At 30.3% G+C, this 21,253-nt stretch overlaps 1 protein-coding gene across 2 annotated transcripts in view; it reads right to left on the bottom strand.

The window, feature by feature from the left end:
- TBC1D5 (TBC1 domain family member 5) overlaps positions 1-21,253 on the bottom strand; it is a 71,321-nt gene that overhangs the window by 10,279 nt on the left and 39,789 nt on the right. For both annotated transcript variants that reach the window (XM_075374721.1, XM_075374720.1), the window contains exons 8-14: positions 18,012-18,139; positions 14,141-14,283; positions 12,690-12,796; positions 8,960-9,117; positions 8,401-8,506; positions 5,569-5,718; positions 689-979 (exon numbers count right to left, since the gene is read on the bottom strand). In XM_075374721.1, the coding sequence (XP_075230836.1) occupies positions 689-979; positions 5,569-5,718; positions 8,401-8,506; positions 8,960-9,117; positions 12,690-12,796; positions 14,141-14,283; positions 18,012-18,139 (1,083 nt within the window). The remainder of the gene's footprint in view (positions 1-688; positions 980-5,568; positions 5,719-8,400; positions 8,507-8,959; positions 9,118-12,689; positions 12,797-14,140; positions 14,284-18,011; positions 18,140-21,253) is intronic.

Here is a 21,253-nt window from a genome sequence, read left to right as displayed (position 1 = left end):
TTATATATTATTTAAAAAGATACCAGTCTTATTTCAAACATAAAAAGTGTTGAAAACTTTTATTTTACTCAATAACAGCAAATAAAACGTTTCAAGCAAAAGGCTTTTGGTTTCAAAGTGGAAGTGTGGCAATCTTTTCTTTATTTATTCAGTTGATATTTTCAAGATCATTCCAAATTCAAATTCAAGTTCTATAAAAAATTGTAAATTAAGCCCAAATTTAAGAGAAGTTTAATTAACATCACTCACAAAGTCAATACATAAGTGTTTCTATCAAACCTGAAACCAGTTAATTAAATAGTTAGCAAAGCTGACCGCTAAACCGACTAATTGGCCAAGTATTTATTTAAATTTAATGAATAATATTATGCCATATATTAAACATATGTATTCACAACAGGATTAAAGGAATGTCATAAGACATTGAATAAAACATCAATGAGAATGATCCTTCAATTTTATTATTATGTATTTATACTGATAATGAAAGTTAATTTAAACAATGAGATAATCAAATTATGTCTGTGAAAATAAAAAACATACAATAATAAGTAATAACAATAACTAAATAAAATAATGAAGATCCATTAGAATACTTTATAAATGATAACATCAATAATAATTATAATAACAATAACAGTCAGTCTAAACAAAATGCATATTCATAAGAAAATTCATAATCGCCTACCTAGCAGCTAGCAGATGATGATGGCGTTGAATCTGAAGATAATAACATCAATGAAGTTTCAGTTTCGATAACGGGTCCTTCGGTTTCTTTAAATGTTTTCATCACGACTGCAGTTTTAGGTGGAGGCAAATCAAACGAATGGTGACCCGGAGTTGGCGTAACAGGTGTAGCCAACGGTGATATCAATGACAGACGACTAGATTCACCAACTTCATATGCAGGTTCTATTTCAACAGAAGATGGTGACGGTGTACTAGGAGTAAAACTGTGTTCATCCATAAGAGAACAAAGCTGAAAAATAATCAATCAATTATAAATTCCAGAGAAATTATTCACTAAAAATTAAGTTTATAATAGTATATTCTTATAAGCAATGCAAACATTATTTCTACTTCAATAAAAATATGTCATGAATTCTCTTTTCAAATAAACACAAACGTGTGTGTACATGCACACACATAGGCACACAACCTAGTAGGCTCAACTACTACTAGATAGGATTGCTCAGTATAAATCATTGTAGTTAGTTTTTTCTTTCTTGGCAAGTATAAAATAAAGGAAACTATTGTAATAACTCAGCATTTTAGTCACCTGATGTATTTTACACATCTTGATCTTGTAACGTCATTAGAGTCAAAAAATGGAGAAAAAAATTATGAAAATTCTGTAAGAGTGTGTTGGTGCATAGTAAATATTTCAGGAAAAGATAAATCTATTCTTCTCTATAAAATCATGAAATGTGGTATGATAACTTGATGCTACTGAATTTTAATCAAAATGAAACAAGGGATACAGAAGCAGTGCCCCGTTAACAAGGCCTGAATGTATCTATAGTTTTATAACCGTATAAAATATCCAAGCCAAATACGCACAAGATTGATGTCTACTGTTTATGCTACGCTCTTCGTCCTTTGTTCTGGGAGTAGCAAACAAAGCTACTTACGTACGCTAGCTTAGACTATCAGTCATACATAACAAAAATATCTTTATTCAGGTTTCTGTAAATAATAACTGAACGATGTGTCATTCCAAACATTCAAATGAAACATTAAACCTCTATTTATACATACCATTCCTGATTCATTCACAAACTAAGTTGTTTTTCTAAATGATTCTGTTCTAATTTGTACTGTATTTGCAGTTAAAACTTGTCCGGTTAATTGTATGCATCCAAAGAGTAATGTTATTGTCTGATTATAGCGTTCTTTGAATTTCAATTCTTGAAAGTAGTTGAAGTCTTAAGTGAAATTTTAAAAGTAATTTATTCATGTTAAATTAGTAAATTTTTGTCGGCTCTATTCTTACGGTAGTGAATTGATTTTATTATTTTGCATATATGTCTAATTTACATCAAAAAGATATTCACCACCAAACCACCCAGGGAAACAAATTATACACAACGTTTTTAATTACATGGCAAAAGAAGTTGAAATGTTTGTTAGAAACTCCAAAAAAGTTGTGTACACCACAGGAGTCTCAAAAAGAATAGTTTAGCAAATTGCTGGTGAAATAGCTTTGGAAAAAATTCAGTTCTCCTTGCAAAGGAATAAAATGCAAAACGGAAGTGACAAACCTGGACACAGTTTTGATCGGAATGCTGTACGACATAAATTGTTAAAATTTTACTTAAACGACAGCTGCTTGCTTCTCTAAGGAAATTTAACGTAAAACTAGAAAGTGATGGGGTATTTAATGGGCAAAAGAGTAACTTACAGACATTTTTGTTAAGCATGGACTTCCAATGTAAGAGAATCAGAAATAACAGGGTAATTCTTATTGTAAAATATGATATTCAGTAGAAATGGTTTGTGTATTTGAGTAAAGCTGAATATAACCAAAAAGATGTAGATCAAGTTGAAGGAAGACCAATTGTCACATTGATGACACTTATTTAGGTTCTCCTTGCCAACAGAAATGTCAGTAACCTTCAAATGCACCTGTGTGTTTTGCTGTGCCAATTTCAAATGGAGAAAGGATAATAATTATCCACATCGGTAGTGAAACGGGATTCGTTCCCAACTGCTTGACAGTATGGAAAGCCAAATCTTCCTCAGGTGATTATCATTCTCAGATGAACTGCAACATGTTTTTAAAGCAAATAAGAGAAAAGTTAATACCTAATTTGCCAGTAAACAGTGTCGTTATTTTAGATAATGCTTCTTATCATAATGTTGAAGAAAACCGAGCACTGAATTCAGCATCAACAAAACAATCAATGATTATGACTGGCTGAGGACTAACAGTACCATTCCATGAAAATTTTATGAAAGTTGAGTTGTGAGAATTAAAAAAAATAAACATCACCTATATATATTAGATAGGTGAAATATATAGATAGAATATATTAGATAGATGAGATATTAGCGGAAGGCAGGTTCCCTGTTTTACACCTAACCTCATATCATCGGAATTTAAATCCCATCAAGATGTTATGGGCATGGGTGAAGAACCAGGTCGCAGCTGAAAATGTACAATTTTCAACAGCTACAACAATGGAAATTTCTCATAAAAAGTTCAGATCTCTCAAGTCGAGGACTGGATAAAATGTTGCAAACAAGTTAAAAAAAACAAACATGTATATCGCTAACTGCAAGGACCTCTAGAACAACAAACTAAATGTATCATCATCAATTTGGGAAGCAAGAGTTCATCAGAATTGTCAGAAGAAGATGAAAACATGCAGTAGGGAGTGAAGTGCTATATATTCGGCAACTTTGTAATTTTTTACTTTAGTGATGCACGGATACTTTAGCACTAGTGAATTCATAATGAAATACATTATAAAGTAAAATGTAAAACTTTTACTGAAAAAAGGATTGTCGAGCAATAAAAAACAATTATAAGAATACAGAAAAACAAGAAATATCTACATGTTAAGGTAATAATTATATTTAACTTCATTTTTTCTTTAAGTATTTAAAATTAAGTTAGTTAAATATTTGGGAATTGTTTTGAGTTATGAATTTATTTCTTTATATACATATTAGACTAAAAATAATTTAAAAAATTATGATGTGAATTCATTTATCGATTAGAATAAACATTAGTATAAAAACTACTAAAAAAAATTTCTACCAAAAATTAGTAAAATTAAAAACTTACAAGATAAAAAAAATGTTATACTGTATATATACCATAAAATTTATTATACCATAAATATACTGTCTTTCACAAGTAGCGTATTATAGTTCTGCGCTAGTTAGGCAACCATTGCCTAGATCAGATCTGTACCAATTCAGCTTGGACAAGCTATAACAACCTATCAGGATTGTCTTACCATGGCACAACTAAATTCTGCTTCTTGACTTCAGCTGCTTTAACTTCCGCTGGTGGCTGAATAAGAATAAAACAAATAAGATCAAATACTTTCTGAGGAACAGGCCTCACATTATGGGTGTTTCAAAAAGGACGCAACCCCTTTTTTTGACGATGTGAATTTATTACAAGAATATTAATGTTAATAAAATACTTATGCAACAATATTCGTTCAAATTACCTTCAATAACTTTCAAAATTCAAAAATGATTCAAAATGATATCCTGTGATCCCGATGCAGGTTTGTACATGTTTCATATAATTTGCAGCCACTTTTCATAATGTTTGAAATATCTCTTTCAATGTTAGCCTTCAATTTGTCAATTGTATGAGGATTGTGTTTAAATACCTCCAAAGGAAAAAGTCTGCTGGTGTAAGATCTGGGGATCTTGGAGGCCGCAACCCTTTTATATCAAACAATAGTCTAAAAACTCCTGTAACATACCCAGCCTTTCATTAGCAGTATGACATGTTGCATTATCCTGCTGGAATCGACATTCTTGTTCATGTAAATCTAATATGGCAATAAACTGTTTGATTAAGTTGCGATCAACAGATTTGTAAAAAAATGAAGGCCCTATTATACAATGCCAGGGGATCACAGACCAAACACCAATTTTACGTGTATGTAATGGTCGTTCATCAAACATGTAAGGATTTTCAGCACTCCATATTGGTAGGTTTTTTTTTTTTTAGTGGGCGAAAAATGTCTGCGCGTTATCATTGCCCGGGATTTTTTTTAATAAAAGAAAATAAAGCTAATCCAAAAGATAAATAAAACTTACAACTAATATCACAGATAAAATCTAAAATAAAACCAAAAGTGAATAGAATTTAACAAAGTCTGAGATGAGTGTAAATTTAGCAGTTTTGGCTGTTTAATGTAGCCATCTGAGTGAAACCCTGCCTCATCACTGAAATGAACACGATCTACAATTTCAATACTGTTGTCATCAATAAGAAAACTAAACCGTCGACAATCCTGTAAACATTATCCGTGATCTACTTCTTTTAGTTCTTGAATGACACCGATGCGATTGTAATTTTTTAGTAGCCCTGAAGGCTGTAGATAGTGAAAGCCCAGCCTGTGAAGATAACTTTCCAAGTGATTTTGTGGAAGGGCGAGTCAAACATTCTTTCACATCCTCCAGAATTTATAATTTTAACAATAACAGTCAACCTGTGCTTTTCTAATCGTATACGCTCCTGGTCTCACAAAATTTATTAATCAAACACAATACGACTTATTAGGAACTAAAGAATTGAGAAATTTTACCCGAAACTCATTTGTAAGATTTACACATGCAATAAGTCTCAATAATAAATACATGTTTGTCCTTGGAAAACGACAGAATTAACACAATGGAGACGATTTACACTGGTGCACTAGTGCATAAGGTAATTTCAACTGTTAAGGTGCTAACCTTGAGTACAGTGTTGCCAACTGACATGCAGGGAGAAATAAAATTTACCTATGCGTGATTCTATCTGCTTAATCTTAGGTTATGTCCTTTTTGAAACATCCTTATAAAAATTTTTTCTAGTTAAAAATATTTTTATTATACCTCGTGTATTCCAACCAAAGCCTGTTGAGATGCATTATCATCAGGTGGTATCTGTTTAATTAATATATTATGATATTGTAATAATTTTACTCTGCAAAATTTCATTAACTCTTTAGCTTGTTTCAATTCAGTTTTTAACAAAGAAGGATCCTGCAATAAAAATATTTTTCTAATTAAAAAAAAAGCTTTAATAAAAAACTTCATGTGATAAATCACACTTTTACATTGAGAGAACCAGTAATTCAATCTGACTGAATTACTTTATTATTTGTGTCCTATCATATGTCCATACATTATTTTCAATTGAGAAAAGAGTAGTCTCATAAACAAACATTGTGAAGGCTTATCCATTTTGCTTTACCCTGTTTATTATTCTTTTGTTATTCTTATTATTTTTTTTTATATTCTATTGATATTGTAAATTTCTAAAATATTTATAATGCAGAAAAGTTAACTTAATTGTTATTTCTATTTAATAGTTATTAAATTATACTTTATCCTATTTCACAATGTAATTCAAAGCTTGTGTATGTATTGTAGCCTGAAATTTTAAAGTATATAATAAATGTCAAGCCAAACAGGATTCAGACCCAGGTACTTCTAGATGAAGGAGAAAGTTGCTACCATTCTGGTATTGAAGTCAATATACGCATACAATAACATGCGCGTATGTTTTTTATAAATTTAAATAAACTGATTATTATATCACTGTGCACATGAAAATAGCTTGTTTTCATATGAAATAATTCTAATCAGTATATACATATATAAAATAAATGTTTAAAACATAATGTGTAGATGACAATAGTTCATGCAAAGAAAAAACTGAAGAAAGTGGTTTTGTCACAAATCAGTATATTAATATTATATTATTTAGCATACATGATAATATTTATTGATATATTTATAATAATAATGTAATTATTATTATGTATATTAATATTGCAAAAGTAGCTTCCTTTTTATTTATTTTATTGTGTATTCCAGTTTTTGTTATAAAGAAACAAATCAAACAACAGAAATTCAAAGGTAAAATGATCTGCTATATTAACAAAAAGTTATCAAAGATTTTTAAAAACAAACAGTTCCACAATGATCTAAAAACTTACTACTTATAATTATTATCTTTTATGACTGCATAGGATCACTTTAATCAGTCCATTATCCAAGTCTCTTCGATGGGACTGTTTGGGCCTTGCAGGCCTTCTAGTACTTTTTTATACGTTCCGATCTTTGTGCCCTTTCTAGTGCTGAAAATGTTTGTGTTGTGAGTTTTTTCTTGTGAGTGTGAAGCGAATGTTTCTGTTCTTGATTTTCTTGTTTAATTTTATCTTATCTATGGTATCTTCTGGTGTAAGGCCAATTTCCTTCAGATCTTCTGTTATTTTTCTGATCCATCTGCATCCTGCTTTGTGTTTTTCAAGTCAAGATTGTGCTGTACTGGCTGTTTCAGAAGTCTTGAATCTTGCATCCTCATGATATGTCCAAAGAATCCTGGTCTCCTCTTACGCACAGTATCAGTGATGGGTTCTAACTCTTTGTACACGATTCTGTCAGGCACAAACCAACACTGCCTGTCTTTCTGGTACTTTTTATTGATGCAGGATTCTTCCAATTTTCTAGAGTGTCTGTCTTTGATTGTTTGCTCAAGTGGAACAATTCTGCTTCCTAAGTGCTTTCTGGTTCATAAGTGGCTTCTGGTTTTATAATGCATTGTAGTGTCTTATTTTTCCATTTATTGATAGGCATTTTTTATTGTAGATGTATCAGGTTAATTTCTGAGCTTTGGCTAGTTTGTTTCTTCTTATTTGGATTGAGGTTTTTCATTTAGATTGTTTGTTAATGTTTCTCCAAGGTATTTAAATTGGGTTCCAATTTTGATTTTATTACCGTTTATATTTACTTCTTTTAAACGTGTTGGTTTTTGGGACGTAATTTCAAATGATATTTTGAGGCCAATTTTATTTGCAATGTTTCAAAGTTCTAATATCTGTGATGTAGCTTCATCAATGACGTTTGCTAGCAGTGCCAAGTTGTCGGCGAAACAAAGACAGTAGGTTTTAATTTTTGGGCCTAATTTTATTTTTGAGGGGCATTTTTTGAACCATCCCCTCATTACCATTTCTAGATACAGTTGAATAATAGTGGTGAGAGGCCATCCATCGCCTTGGCGCACTTCTGTTTTGATCTCAAATGGTTCCAAGAGCTCACCTCTGAATATTACCTTCAACTTAATGTTTGTAAGGGTCAGTTTTATTACGTTTATTAATTTGCTACATAGTCCAAGATGTCTTAGAATCTGTAGTAGGGATTCTCTGTGGATGCAGTCATAAAATCTAAAAATGTTATCACCATATCTTACGGTTATAATATTATATTTGGATATGTTATTTGGTATTCTGAAATAAGTTATCACATAGTTTAAACAATATGATTAACACTAATGTAGTGTAACACAATATGTGTGTAACTAATGTAGTTTAAATATAGAAAGCATACATGACTGAACTTTAAAAAATGTTCTGTAGTTAATTTTACAAATTTTAATTTGACAATGTTAGCAAAATCATCTCACAGATTATTTAAAGATTTATTTTACATTCTGTATCACTAATTATGTCTTTACTGAACTGAATTTAACAAAATTATACATAGTTTTGACCATTCAAAATTATTCTCAAAAACATATAGGTTAGAGTATATTTTAAACCTCAGTTCTAAAGACACAGACAATATGATCTTTCTCAATTAACATTTGATACCAATTAATCATTCTAGACAACACTATAACTTAAACATGAGCAAAATAACGCATATGTAAATCATTCTTACCTGCAGAGTATAGCCATCAATAATGGCACCACCCTCGTGGGATGATAATGCTGAAGGAGGTGTAGAAGCTATCCCTTTCTTTTTTCTTGTGGATAACCTCTTGATGCTAAAAATAAATAATAATCCAAATAAATTTTGTAAATATAAATGAAAAAAAAAAGCTGGTAATAAACTTTACTGGCTTTGCTGCTAAAAGAGTTTTATTTCCGATGCACTGTAGGATTTTTAATTGAAAAAGTAAAATGAACTGATTTATTTACATATTACCAAACATTTTTAAAAACAAACATATTCCACAATGATCCAAAAATTTACTACTTACAGTTGTAATATTATGTTTCAGTACATTATTTGGTACTGTGAAATAAGTAATATTTAAGTCGGTTTTGTGAATCAAAATTAAACAGAAAAATGGTAACCAGAAACATGTTAACAAGCAATTAGCAATATTGGTTTGCCCAGTCATCAAATATACACCTCTCAGACAGGAAAGCTATCTCTAACCACGAGTAGTACTCTTACAAACAACAATAATTTTATAAAACATCGAATAGCTTACCTATTAGTTATAGCTGCAACTTGTTTACTTGTTTGTCTTTTATCAAAATTCTGTGGCCGTTCACGACTAGATATTTGAGGACTGCTAGGTGGTGAAGAATCTTCACTTCTTGTTGACCTGGAGATCTGGCTTGCAACCATAACTGGATCACTGTATAACTATAACAGTGTAATATAAACTTAAAAAATCTTTTTATTGAATTTTCATATTCTGAAAATTTCAAAATAATCAAAATATCATTGTCATACCAACAACTATAAATTAAATGAAAATAAATCTAATTCTACCTATATGTTTTAGCATCACTCTAGAGAAAATATTTTATCTCATGTTCAATTGTCAATACATAATCAAACAGCTTTGTCTCAATAATTTAAATTTAATAATGAATTCAATATTAACAATATGTGACTACTTTGGTTTATAAGAAGAAAAGAATTTCTTAATTTCATATGGGGAGTTACTGTCAACTCAAATTTTAAATGGAATATCAATGTTCCTAGCTTATGTAAAGAAATAAGCTGAACAAATTATTTTAGTTATCAAAAATTTTAATAAGGAAAGTATTAATGACAGTCTTGCATTGATTCTAAATCACTGATTCATTTTAAAATTGCCTTTCAAGAACATCCTTAAATGATATTTATGTATTTTAGAATCAAAGCATTTTATTAGACTTTAAAATGGAAAGCTAGTCAATTATTCAAGACATCTTACTAGACATTGTATACAGTCACTTCAATTTATATTTTAGATTTAAATGTACAGGCCTAACAGTTGTTTCTCAAAATTCAATTCAACAGCAACCAATGTTAGTGCTCTAGTAAACAATAAAACACATTTTAAAAATAAAAACAAACTACAAAAAGTAAGAAAAATACTTTGCAATTATCTTTTAAATTATCCCTTTTTTTAAATAATAAATATTAAAAATAATAATAATATTAATAATTAAAAATTACTTTTTATTATTAATAAAAAATTAATAATTAAAAATTACTTTTTATTATTTACTTTATAATAATTTTAATATTAATTTTTTTTTTTTTTAATATAAATTAAAAATAACACAATTAACATCTGAAGGTCACCAAAAGTCAACTTGTGCTTAAGCTGACAAAATTTCGAAAATTAAAGAACTACACCATTTTTTAATTTTTGATGTTTTATTATGTCAGTAGGAGTTTTTAAAAGTTAGTGATTTTATGCACAATCACATACGGTCAATATTACAGGCTGAATTGAGAACCTTCTCTAATTAAGGTCTGTAAAAAAGGTGTACAACAATTTCCATTTCCAATTAAACAGATGAAAGTTGTCTTTCAGTCGGTTACATGATTGGAAATACAGAATTAATAATGTTTCTAAAATTTAATTCTTAAAATAACTATGTTTCAATGTATTTGTCATCTTTCAATCAATTTTACTGTAGAATATTGAATTTATAGATCGATTGTCTTAAAATCTTACTTGATTTTTGAAGTAAAATTAATGGTAATACTTTAAAAATTGTCCATATTTTTTAACAGTTTAGGCATGAAATGTCAACAATTGTTTAATCTAATCAGACATTCTTCTTCAATACAAGAATATGTGCACACAGAACCCCGTATATTAGAAATTCCTTGTTTTATATTGGCAATGATAGGTTAATAAAATGTTTGATTAGTGTTTAAAATTTGTTGAATGGATTCTTAACAAACTTAAAATGATTGACAAGGTGCAGCAATCTTTAATTCCCGTAAGCCATACGATTAGATCAATCAAATTGCTATTTGATAGAGAAGAAATTTGTAGCAAATAGCAATTTGTATATGTAAATGTTGGAATTAATGAGGGCTTAAACCTCAAACTAATAGCATTTGTTGATCGGCTGTTGTGAAAAAAAAAAAAATAATAATAAGAAAACTTTGATATAAAAATGAGCGACCAAAATTCACAAACCGAGTTAAACATCCTATTTTATAGATAATTGGCAAGCCTGCCTGTAAAATATCATAACTACTGAAAGCGGGATATCATATATACATCTAATCAAATAATTTTGATTAGTCTGAGATTCAGTCAGGTGAGAAGCTATGAACAGGATCCCCAAATTTAGAAAACCAAAAGCAAACATGATGGGCACAAATTTGAACTAGTAAGCCCTGACAGATGATTAAACATGAAATTAATGGCTAATGAATTAAGAAACATTCAGACTAATTTAAATGGCAGGATTGGGGATGTAAAAGATTTCTGCAATGTCTGTGCCACAGATATTGATGGACAAATAGAACCAGCAATAACTTCAAGTTGCAACTGATCTTTCTGTAAGTAAACATACATTTCCAAGAGTAATTACACTTGATAAATGACAAAACCTGAAGGATGACCCCAAAACAAAATGCCAGAACAGACTTTCTGGTGAAAATATAAAACTTCTGAAATATGTCATCTTGCTATCTCACCTGACTAATTCACCTGACTTTTGTAAATGATAATCCTCAAAATTAAAAACTGTATGAAAAGGACATTGCACATTAGTTAAAATAATGTAATAAAGGAGGTCAAGGATATTTATATAAAAGGGTTGTAGGCATTTTTAGAAATAGAAAAATAATCCAAACCAATATGTAGTTGCATACTCTGATGGTGACAGTTGTCATTAATGTAAAATTCATAGTATTGAGCATATTTTATACCACTACATTCTGAAAATTAAGTTGTCACATCTCATGCTCAAAAACTAAAATAAGACATTTACAACATCAATACTTTCCATTTTCTTTTTAGAAGACAATAAAAAGAATATGCATAAATATAATTCAGTTTATGCAGCGTCAACTTTGCCCAACAGGAGCAAACAATACTCATCAATGAATTTACATTGAATTAAATATAAGCTGCCAACAAAATTTTCTTTTTCTTCCGGAAATAAAGTCACATAAAAACTGGCTTAGGCTTCCAAAGGGAATATTCTTGCGTATACCTCTGGAAGTATTTAATAAATGGAAGTATCCTTCAGCCAGATACCTCCTCTCCCGCCACTAGAAGGTAAGTTTAGAAATATAAATAACAAATACAAAATAACTGCTGGAATCAATATTTCTTATAAGCACTATGACATAATTAGAGTAGAAAAACAATAAATTACAAACAAAATTACACTTAAAAACACTCAAATTTTTTTGAATTTTACCTAAAATCGATATAGTTACTTTGTTAAACAATCACCATCACTAGACACTGGCAACAAAATAAACATAATTAATTAAGTAAAGAAATAAATAAAAAAAATAGAAAATATTAATCGGCAAATAAATAGTATTTACAAAACCCTATAAAATCTGAATTGTGGACAATCTGGAAAGAAGGTTTAAATAACTTAATGTTAGTTAAGCTTTCAAGATTTCTCAAAATGACAACTGTTTTTGTGTATTTTTTACTCTTATATCAAAACACTGCTACTCATTTTATATGCATTGTTTATTTGTTAATTAATATTTATAATTATTATTTCTTCTTTTTTCATTTATTTTTTTTACATATATACTTTGTCCTCAATGTCTACTGGTGATAACTGTTTACCGATTGGTGGCCATCCACATTTATATTTAAAGCAAAATTTTTGTAAATTGTTCTTGACCATATTTCATTTTACAATTTTTTTTTTTAATAAATATCCACCATAGCTCTTTATTTGTGTTATGTAATATTACCAAACAAAAATGAAAAATAATTTACATACCGCAGGTTCTTTTAAGTGTAATGCCTTTTTTATAATATAACTGATATCAGAGGTAGGAGGATACCTCATTAACAGATTCATACATTCTGTATACCCTGAAGACAACACTGAAAAAAAAAAAATCAATCACGTATAATAAATCAATTTTTCCTAAAGCATAAGAAATCAACTTGAAGAAATCTAGCTCTTAAATGACTAAAACTTCTTAACAGCATTATTAAACATTAGTTATAAGCCATTAAAGAACCAGCATTTACCAATTTTTAAAACTTCTGGATTTTTAATAATCTCCTATTTTCTTAACTACTGTAATTTTTTCCCAACACAGCATTTTATTTAAAAAATATAAGATACTTCTTATATTGCAATTTAGTTCCTCAATCGTAAGTTTAAACTTTAAAAATTTCAATATACCAAATAAAATTTGTTTATAATAAGAAATATGTCAATTCCTGCACCTTATCACACCTTTGATCCAAGACTGACAAAGGGCAGTGAGGTAGAAGAGGGTTGGTACAAGAGAAAAAGTTAAAATAAATTACACATCACAATGAAAAGTGGATAAAAGCCATGAAAAAAGCTAACCTAAATCTAAAACCGGTTAAAACTTTAAGCTATAAAAGTAAGTCAACAAAAAGGAAAATTAAACATAAAAAAATTATTTGCTTTTTGAACATCAATAGATGTTCATTTATGATGTTAGATGTTTCATGTTCATTTATTAATCACATTATTATTCTACCTTTTCTTCCCAATAAGCTGGTAAAAATGAATTATTTTATAAAAGTCAATTGGCGATTTACAACACAGTAAAACTGAAGGTGATATTTCATTCACTATATTTCTTGACAGAGAGCATTAAAATTTCTTTGAATATGCTGAAGCCTTCCAAAATCAAAACCCATTGTAGCTCTGCCATTTCATAAGTCATAGTTAAGTATCAAGTATTGAAAAGAGTTTGGCAAGATTCAGAGCACTTAAAAGGGTAGAAATGGCTAAGACAACAGTAAATTTTATTCATACCATACGAGTGAATACAGAAAAAACACCAACAAAAGATATTTATTTTGCTAAAGTGTAATGTAAAAAGATTAAAAATTTTTTAAGAATCCCAATCAATCAATTTTTTTTTTTTTTAATCACCAATCCGGCAAATTTTGTTCAAAATCAAGGTGATATAAATAACAAACATACAAAATGTGTAAGTCTTCTCATCCCAACTAGTTAAATAATTCTACAACAGCTAGCATAAAGAAAGAATGCCTACAATACCAAAGTATTAAAGTGGTCAAAGACATTCACATCTGGTTAAATTTACTACGTTTTATACTTTTACTTAATATCTGACCCAGATTCTACTGTATAAGAATTAAAATGGTAAATTAATTTAATGATACATGTTAAAAACCTTAGGAAGTATTTTATGAAACTTATTAAATTACCACACTCACACTGATCACCAATTGCAAGAAGCATAGCGACAACAACATAGTTAACAAGTTCAAATTCAGTTCCTGCTGCAAAAATTGCATCCCATAATACAAGCAGATCTTGTAAAGGAAATTCTCTACCAAATAGTAACCTTAACCAGCGTCTATAAAAATAAAAAAATAATCAATAAATATACAATATTAATAATAATAGTAATAATCAATATTCTTAAATTAATATTACAGCATTAATATTATTTTTTACGCAATTGTTATAAAATGTGTGTTATACAAGAACACCTAACGAAGTTTCATTCAGAAATAAATTTACCTGTGTACCTGTGTGAATAAAATTCAAGTTTTTCAGAAAAAAGTTTTTTTTATTTTTCAACATAATCTTGTTTTAGGTGGATACACTTTTCCCAACATCCCTGCCATTTTTTAAAACCTCTAAAAAATACAATTCATCAAACTCTTCAAAATAGGCTTATGCCGGTGATGACCTCTTCATTTGAGCTGAATTGTTTTCCCATGAGCCACATTTTCACGTTGGGGAACAGAACTAAAAAAGTCACAGGGAGCCAGGTCGGGGGCAAGTACAGTGGATGCGGCAGCAATTCGTAGCGCAATTCATGTAATTTGGCTACCATGATTCCAGATGAGTGAGCTGGTGTGTTATGATGAAACAGCACATCTTTTTTTTTGCCACGCGAGGTCTGTTTCAATTTCTCATTGAATCAGTCCAATAATTCACTGTAGTACTGCCCCGCGGTTGTGCTTCCTTTTTCCAGAAAGTCTATGAGGATTATTCTCTTCATATCCCAAAAAATTGTAGCCATGACCTTTCTGGCTGATGGGATCGTCTTGGCCTTCTTTAGAGCAGATTCTACTGGTAAAACCCATTGTTTTTATAGTCGTTTGGTATCTGGCCTATAGTAATGGATCCTAGTTTCATCAGTGGTGACGACACGATGTAAAAACTCCTGCAGATTTTGCTTAAAAAGGTCCAAACACCACTTTGAAGTTGACAGCCATATCTGCTTGTTGTCTGAAGTGAGTAATCGCAGCACCCATCAAGCTAACAGCTTTCCCATTCTTAACTTATGTAAAATGTTTATTGCCATTCCATACGACACACCTACGGCCTCTGCTACTTCACACACTCGTTGAGCGATCAACAAGAATCACAACATGGACCTTTTCAATGATTTCCTCAGTAGCTACTTCTGCTGGGTGACCTGGGCACTCCTCATCAAAAACTGATGTATGGCCACATTTAAATTCATTAAACCAATATCTCACAGTTTTCATAAATGGTGAAGGGTCCCTGTAGGCAGAATCCATCTTCACTTTTATTTCTTCCTATATTTTTCCATCCAAAAATAAAAAGCGAATTACCAATCGATATTGTTCTTTTTCCACTGTATCAAAAAACACTAAATACATTTAATGCAAATGGCTGCCAAATAAAACCTAACCTATGAAACAGTCTGAAATTTTGTATGGCATCTTTGATAGACGGTAGTACGAGGTCTATAAATAAATTAATGAGACTGGTTTAGGAAAACCTTTTACTTACAATCAATCCAATTATACATGGACTCTATCACCTTCGAAATAGTTCCCTTGGTAAGCCATGCAACACCTCAAATGGTTTTCCCACTCTTCATAGCAGTGTTGGAACAGAAACTAGAATATTCTTCAGATGGTCAGTTACATATTTTTTCATGTTTTCTACTGTTCCAAAATGGTGTCCTTCAGGTGTTTTTTTAAAGTTGGGAACAGGAAAAGTCACAAGGGCTCAAGTCAGGTGAAAAAGGTGGTTGAGGAACTACAGGAATGTTTTTCTTCTCCAAAAAACTCATTAATTGAGAGTGCAATGTGAGAAGGTGCATTGTCATGAATCTGCATCATGAATCAAATCAAAATCATACTAATTTTTTCTTTGATAGTAATGGCATTGTCCAGAAAGAGTTTTTTGCCTACAGGACAGACTGTAAATCAATATGTTTACCGAGAAATTCTTAAAAGACTGTGGAAAAGAGTTGCCCGTGTGAGACCAGCCAAGACAACTGGATGGTGCATCATGACAGTGCACCTTGTCACACTGCACTTTCAATTATTGGATTTTTGGCAAAGAAAAACATTCCTGTAGTTCCTCAACCACCTTATTTACCTGACGAGTCCCTACGACTTTTTCCTGTTTTTGACTTTAAAAAAATATCTCAAAGGACACCATTTTGGAACAGTAGTAAACATAAAAAAACATATAACTGACCATCTGAAGGATGTTCTGGTTTCTGAGTTCCAACATTGCTATGAAGAGTGAGAAAACCATTTCAAGTATTACATGGCTTCCCAAGGGAACTATTTCGAAGGTGATAGAATCCATGTATAATAAACCATACCGTTGGAATGTAAATAAACCGTTTTACTGAACTAGTCTCATTTCTTCCTCATTACAGACCTCATATACTGTTGTAATGCCAACTTTCCCGGACAACGCCACCTATCTTCAAACATGGGAACTTATTGATCCACCCACGTACGTGTTCATACGCATGTGTGTTAGTGTGTGTGGTGTGCATCTGTACTACTAGCCTTTTTGTACTGGGAGTACATTTGTTATAGTTCCATAAATTAATTATATTTTAATAGTATTGAATATAGGTATGTATAATCTTAATGGGTAGCAGAATAGAAAATGTGAAGGAACAAAGCTAGTACGTTACAGAGAAATTTTTATTATGAAGAGCTCATTATAAAGAGAGTTTACTGTATTTCTACTTTTAAATGCCCAAAAATAAAAAGGCTACACACTTAGATTTTTTATTACAGAACAGGATGAAGGAAGTTTTCAGAATTCTTTTACACTACTCTTATTCTTTAGTGTCCCAGTAAACATTTGACCAGATTTCATGACTCCAAAAACAAAGTCACTCTACCATTTTAATACAATTTTCAAAAAATTCTATCTAATATTTAGCAACGTGTAAAGAATAAAAACAGAAAAAAATAACTTAAAAAGATTGAGTGCACTACCACAGATCAACGATCCTGTACCCTTCCTACTTCCACACTATTCATTATATGCATTTCTACTTAAAAATTAAGACACATTTTAAACCTGTTTAATCATCTGGATTGACTTTTTCTTTATTTGGGGTTGTAGTACATTTTCTTAAGTAGAAAGACTATGAGTAATACAGTAAAATAAATTTTTTACTTATCTGCATTTATTTATAGATATATAAATATATGCATATGTGTGGGTCGATAAGAAATTACCCCACCCACTTTTTTATTTTCATAAATATAAAGCATTAGCAAAAGAGCACCCACCACAAATTTCATGATAATAAAATCAGCCTTTCTTGAGATATAAGAAAAAATAACATCAACATATGTGCACACAACACACACACACACACACATGCCACATCCACAAAATCCATGATTTTTTCCCATTTCTTGACTTACGACTCAAAAGTTTAAGAAATGTAAAAAATGGTTGGGAAAAAGTTTATTATGGAAAATTAATCTCATGATCTTAAAATTCTACTATTTAAAAAGCAAGGGGAGTAGAGGCAAGTACAAGTTTCATTTTATACTAAATTTATAAACAGAGATATCGCCCACACCTTTCTCTCATCGGTAACACTGTTAAACAGCCTCCATACACTACATTAATCTACTAGATTGTTAATTCAAATAAATTTAATTCAAATTGTATGTTTCAAACCAGAATATTTGTAAAATACTTTAAATATTATTATGGTTACTAAAATAATTGTAAAATATTTTCACAATAAATAATTCAGAACAATTAACAAAAAAGTAAAAAAAAAAATGTAATATATAAATTAAAAGTTTTTTTAAAAATAAAGCTTACATCCCAAATAGTGGTAAAGGAATATCAAGTTCTTGAAGATGTTTATATAATTTTTCATCTGCTGGTTTTAATAAATAGTCGCGTATCCAATTCAGTTCACCCATCATTTGATTCTCACCAGAAGAACTCTAAAATAATATAAGCAACTATGTTATGAATAAACCTAATAAATATACTTATTAGTATTATATAACGAAAGTAAAAAGTAGGATTTAATAAAAAATAAAATAAAAAGAAGTTTAAAAAAGAACTCACACTTTACCCATGTTGAATTACGCTTCAAGATCCTTTTACTATTCTGTATATAACACAGCTATAGCTCTTGAAGGGAAAGTATTGTAATTGAACCAATCTGGCCATATGTGGTTTTCACTAGCTCTTGACATTTTGATACCTAAGGAATCCAAAAACCAAACAACTGGATGAAAATTTTCCAGATGTTAATGTTCATAAATACACATGCATGCACGCGAGCGCGCGCATGTGCGTTCAGTATCGGCCTCTAAATCACCTTATACCTCCAAAACTACAGGATCAATTTTGACCAAACTTGGTCAGATTATTTCTAATACATGGGGCATCGATGCCATTCAATTTTCAACTTAATAGGTCATGAGAGTGAGGTTGTAGAGTAAGGTCACCCTCAGTATCTTGAGATTTTGCCTAATTAAGTCATATTTTTCTTAGGCACATATGTTAATGATTAAAAAATAACAATATCTAAAAAAAAAGTTTTGAATAATCACACCCCATCCCAAAAAATGCTGTTATAGTCATCTGCTAAGTTGTGACGTCACAGGTAAGTGGTAGAATTAAATAAATGAATAATATTTAAACTTAAAAAACTAACTCAGTTTGACTGCGCCTCAAACTCGATCATCAGGTTGGCTCAGTACTGGTACATTACGTCTCACGGCTAAACTAGTCTGCTGACCGTGCAAGCGAAACTTGTTCTACGTAACTGTGAAATTACATTAATGTAGATAGTGCTGACTGTCACCACTAGTACCGTCACACTCGTGTGAATTAAATATGGTATGCGCACACGCTTTAGTTAGAATCATTGAATTAAATAAACGAATGAATATTATATTTAAATAAAATGATAAATATTTTACATTAAGTTGTGTGTGTAAGCCATGCACCAGAAACAACCCACAGCTGTAGGACTTTCCCAGTACGCAGCTTTAGCCACATGACAGGAAAATCATACAACTATGTTGTCAGCTTTTTTCTGTTGTTATAAGCAAATTGTTAGTTTTGAATATCACATTAGTTTATCACTTTAGTTCTTGAATGATATTGTGCACAACAAAGTGCAACCAAGAAATTCCAAGACCAGAACTAATAAAAAACAAGTACTGATGTACAGTTAGCTACCACCAACTATTTCAAAGGAGACTTTGAAGCAGTACTTACAGTTACAAAAAAAAAGCTAAATGTAGATCCCAAAGTAAGTGGAATGACACAAATAGGCACCCTGACTTATGTAAGTCCTTGCTCCTGCATGCCCATTTCCTTGCTGAGTCCTGTATATTTTTTAAGTACTCTTTATGGAAATTTTTTATCTCGCCACGTATTTAAAAAGTTCTTTTTAAAGACAATCCCTTTTTTCTAACAAAAATGTTGGCAATTCTATATGAATGTTATCGATTGATGTACATTGGTATAACACATTTACAAATGCAATAAAAAATAAATTAACATTTTCAACATTTGAAAATGTAGAACATCCTAAATCTTTTAATGCCAACCTTTTTTGTGATTATCTTGTGAAAAGTTTTAGGGCTGTTTTTATATGAAATACATGTTTAGACAAGAATAATCATATCTTGAGTGAATTTTAAGATTTGGCTTTAAACTTTATATTAATTTATTTAATACAGACAAACAATGTACAACATACTTTGTTGGACAAGCAACTATTTTAAAAGAAAAATTTATAAAAAAATGAAAAATACTCTACTTGAAAAATTAGTTTTTTTTTCATTTTCAGCCCCTTCAGGGGTAGAAAAAATATTTGCAAAATATCAACTAGTCTACCAAAATAGAAAAATATGTTTTTTACCTACACACAACTTTTCAGTTTGATATGTATTAGAAGTAACTTTTAAAAATCCTGAACAAAAAGCAAAGGTCTGAAGCGCAGAGATTTTGGAAATGTTCTAAAATTCATATGAACGAACTATTTAATTGAATTTTATTGTCCTGTCTTACCTCTGAATAAATGATAAATTACTTTTACGTAAATACTAATTAAACATTTTACATAACAAAATATTATCACTAAGATTAACAAGAATGGTGTTCCAGACATAGAGGATGGACAGCTACATTATATTTTTTGCAAACATATCTAGTTTTTTCTTTTGTCACCAGCTTTAGTACTAGCTGTGTTACACACACTACAGTTTCTCTCACATCTGCCTGGTAGTAATTTCAATGAATATCATTATCTCCATCTCCACCCACAAGACTTGTAATACCAGCTGCCAAATACCAGCTACCAGTACCCAGGCAATTCCCTTAGAAACTAACTACTCCCTTGACAAATCTTCAACTGCCATTAGCAGGAGTAAAATAAGATAAAAGTGAATTGAACAATTTGTTAATGTATTTGAAATGTTTGTCACTTTGTAATTATTAACATTCTGTAATTGTGGGACAGCCACCTGTCCCACATGTGGTTTTTGGCTTTAGTAAACATTACAAGATTTATTTATGTAACAAAAGTGAATTTTGAGTACAGTAAGCTGAAATTCCATCTTTACTCTTTCCAAAAGGCCCTTTTTGACCCTCTGTATGACATATAAGAATGCTACAGCTCATGGAAAAAGTGATGAAAATGGCTGTTTTTACCTGTTGGTGAGTTAGAAAACAGTCTTATTAATAAAAAAAAATATTTTTTTTAAATATAAAAAAATATTTTTTAGCTACTACAAGGTGGGTAGTTATCATATACCAAATATCATCAAAATTAAAAATACTGATACAGTGATCATTTGTTGAATTAAAATGGAATATCCGCATATCTACCCAGTCACTGTCATCCTCTGAACCAGTAAAACAATCTGAGTTACTGTAATGTTGTAGTTGTACTTCTTTTGGACGTCTAGGCCTACATATATTTTCCAGTAACTCATGTATGCTTCTAAACTACACCAAATTAAAATTTTTTACAAAAATAAAATTTTTTGAAGAATTTGTTTTAAAAAAGAAAAAAAATGAATTTACTAATGCTA

The sequence above is a fragment of the Lycorma delicatula genome, chromosome 9, assembly GCF_047948215.1.
Source record: "Lycorma delicatula isolate Av1 chromosome 9, ASM4794821v1, whole genome shotgun sequence".
Taxonomy (NCBI): Eukaryota; Metazoa; Arthropoda; class Insecta; order Hemiptera; family Fulgoridae; genus Lycorma; species Lycorma delicatula.
This window is presented reverse-complemented; position numbering and strand designations above follow the sequence as displayed.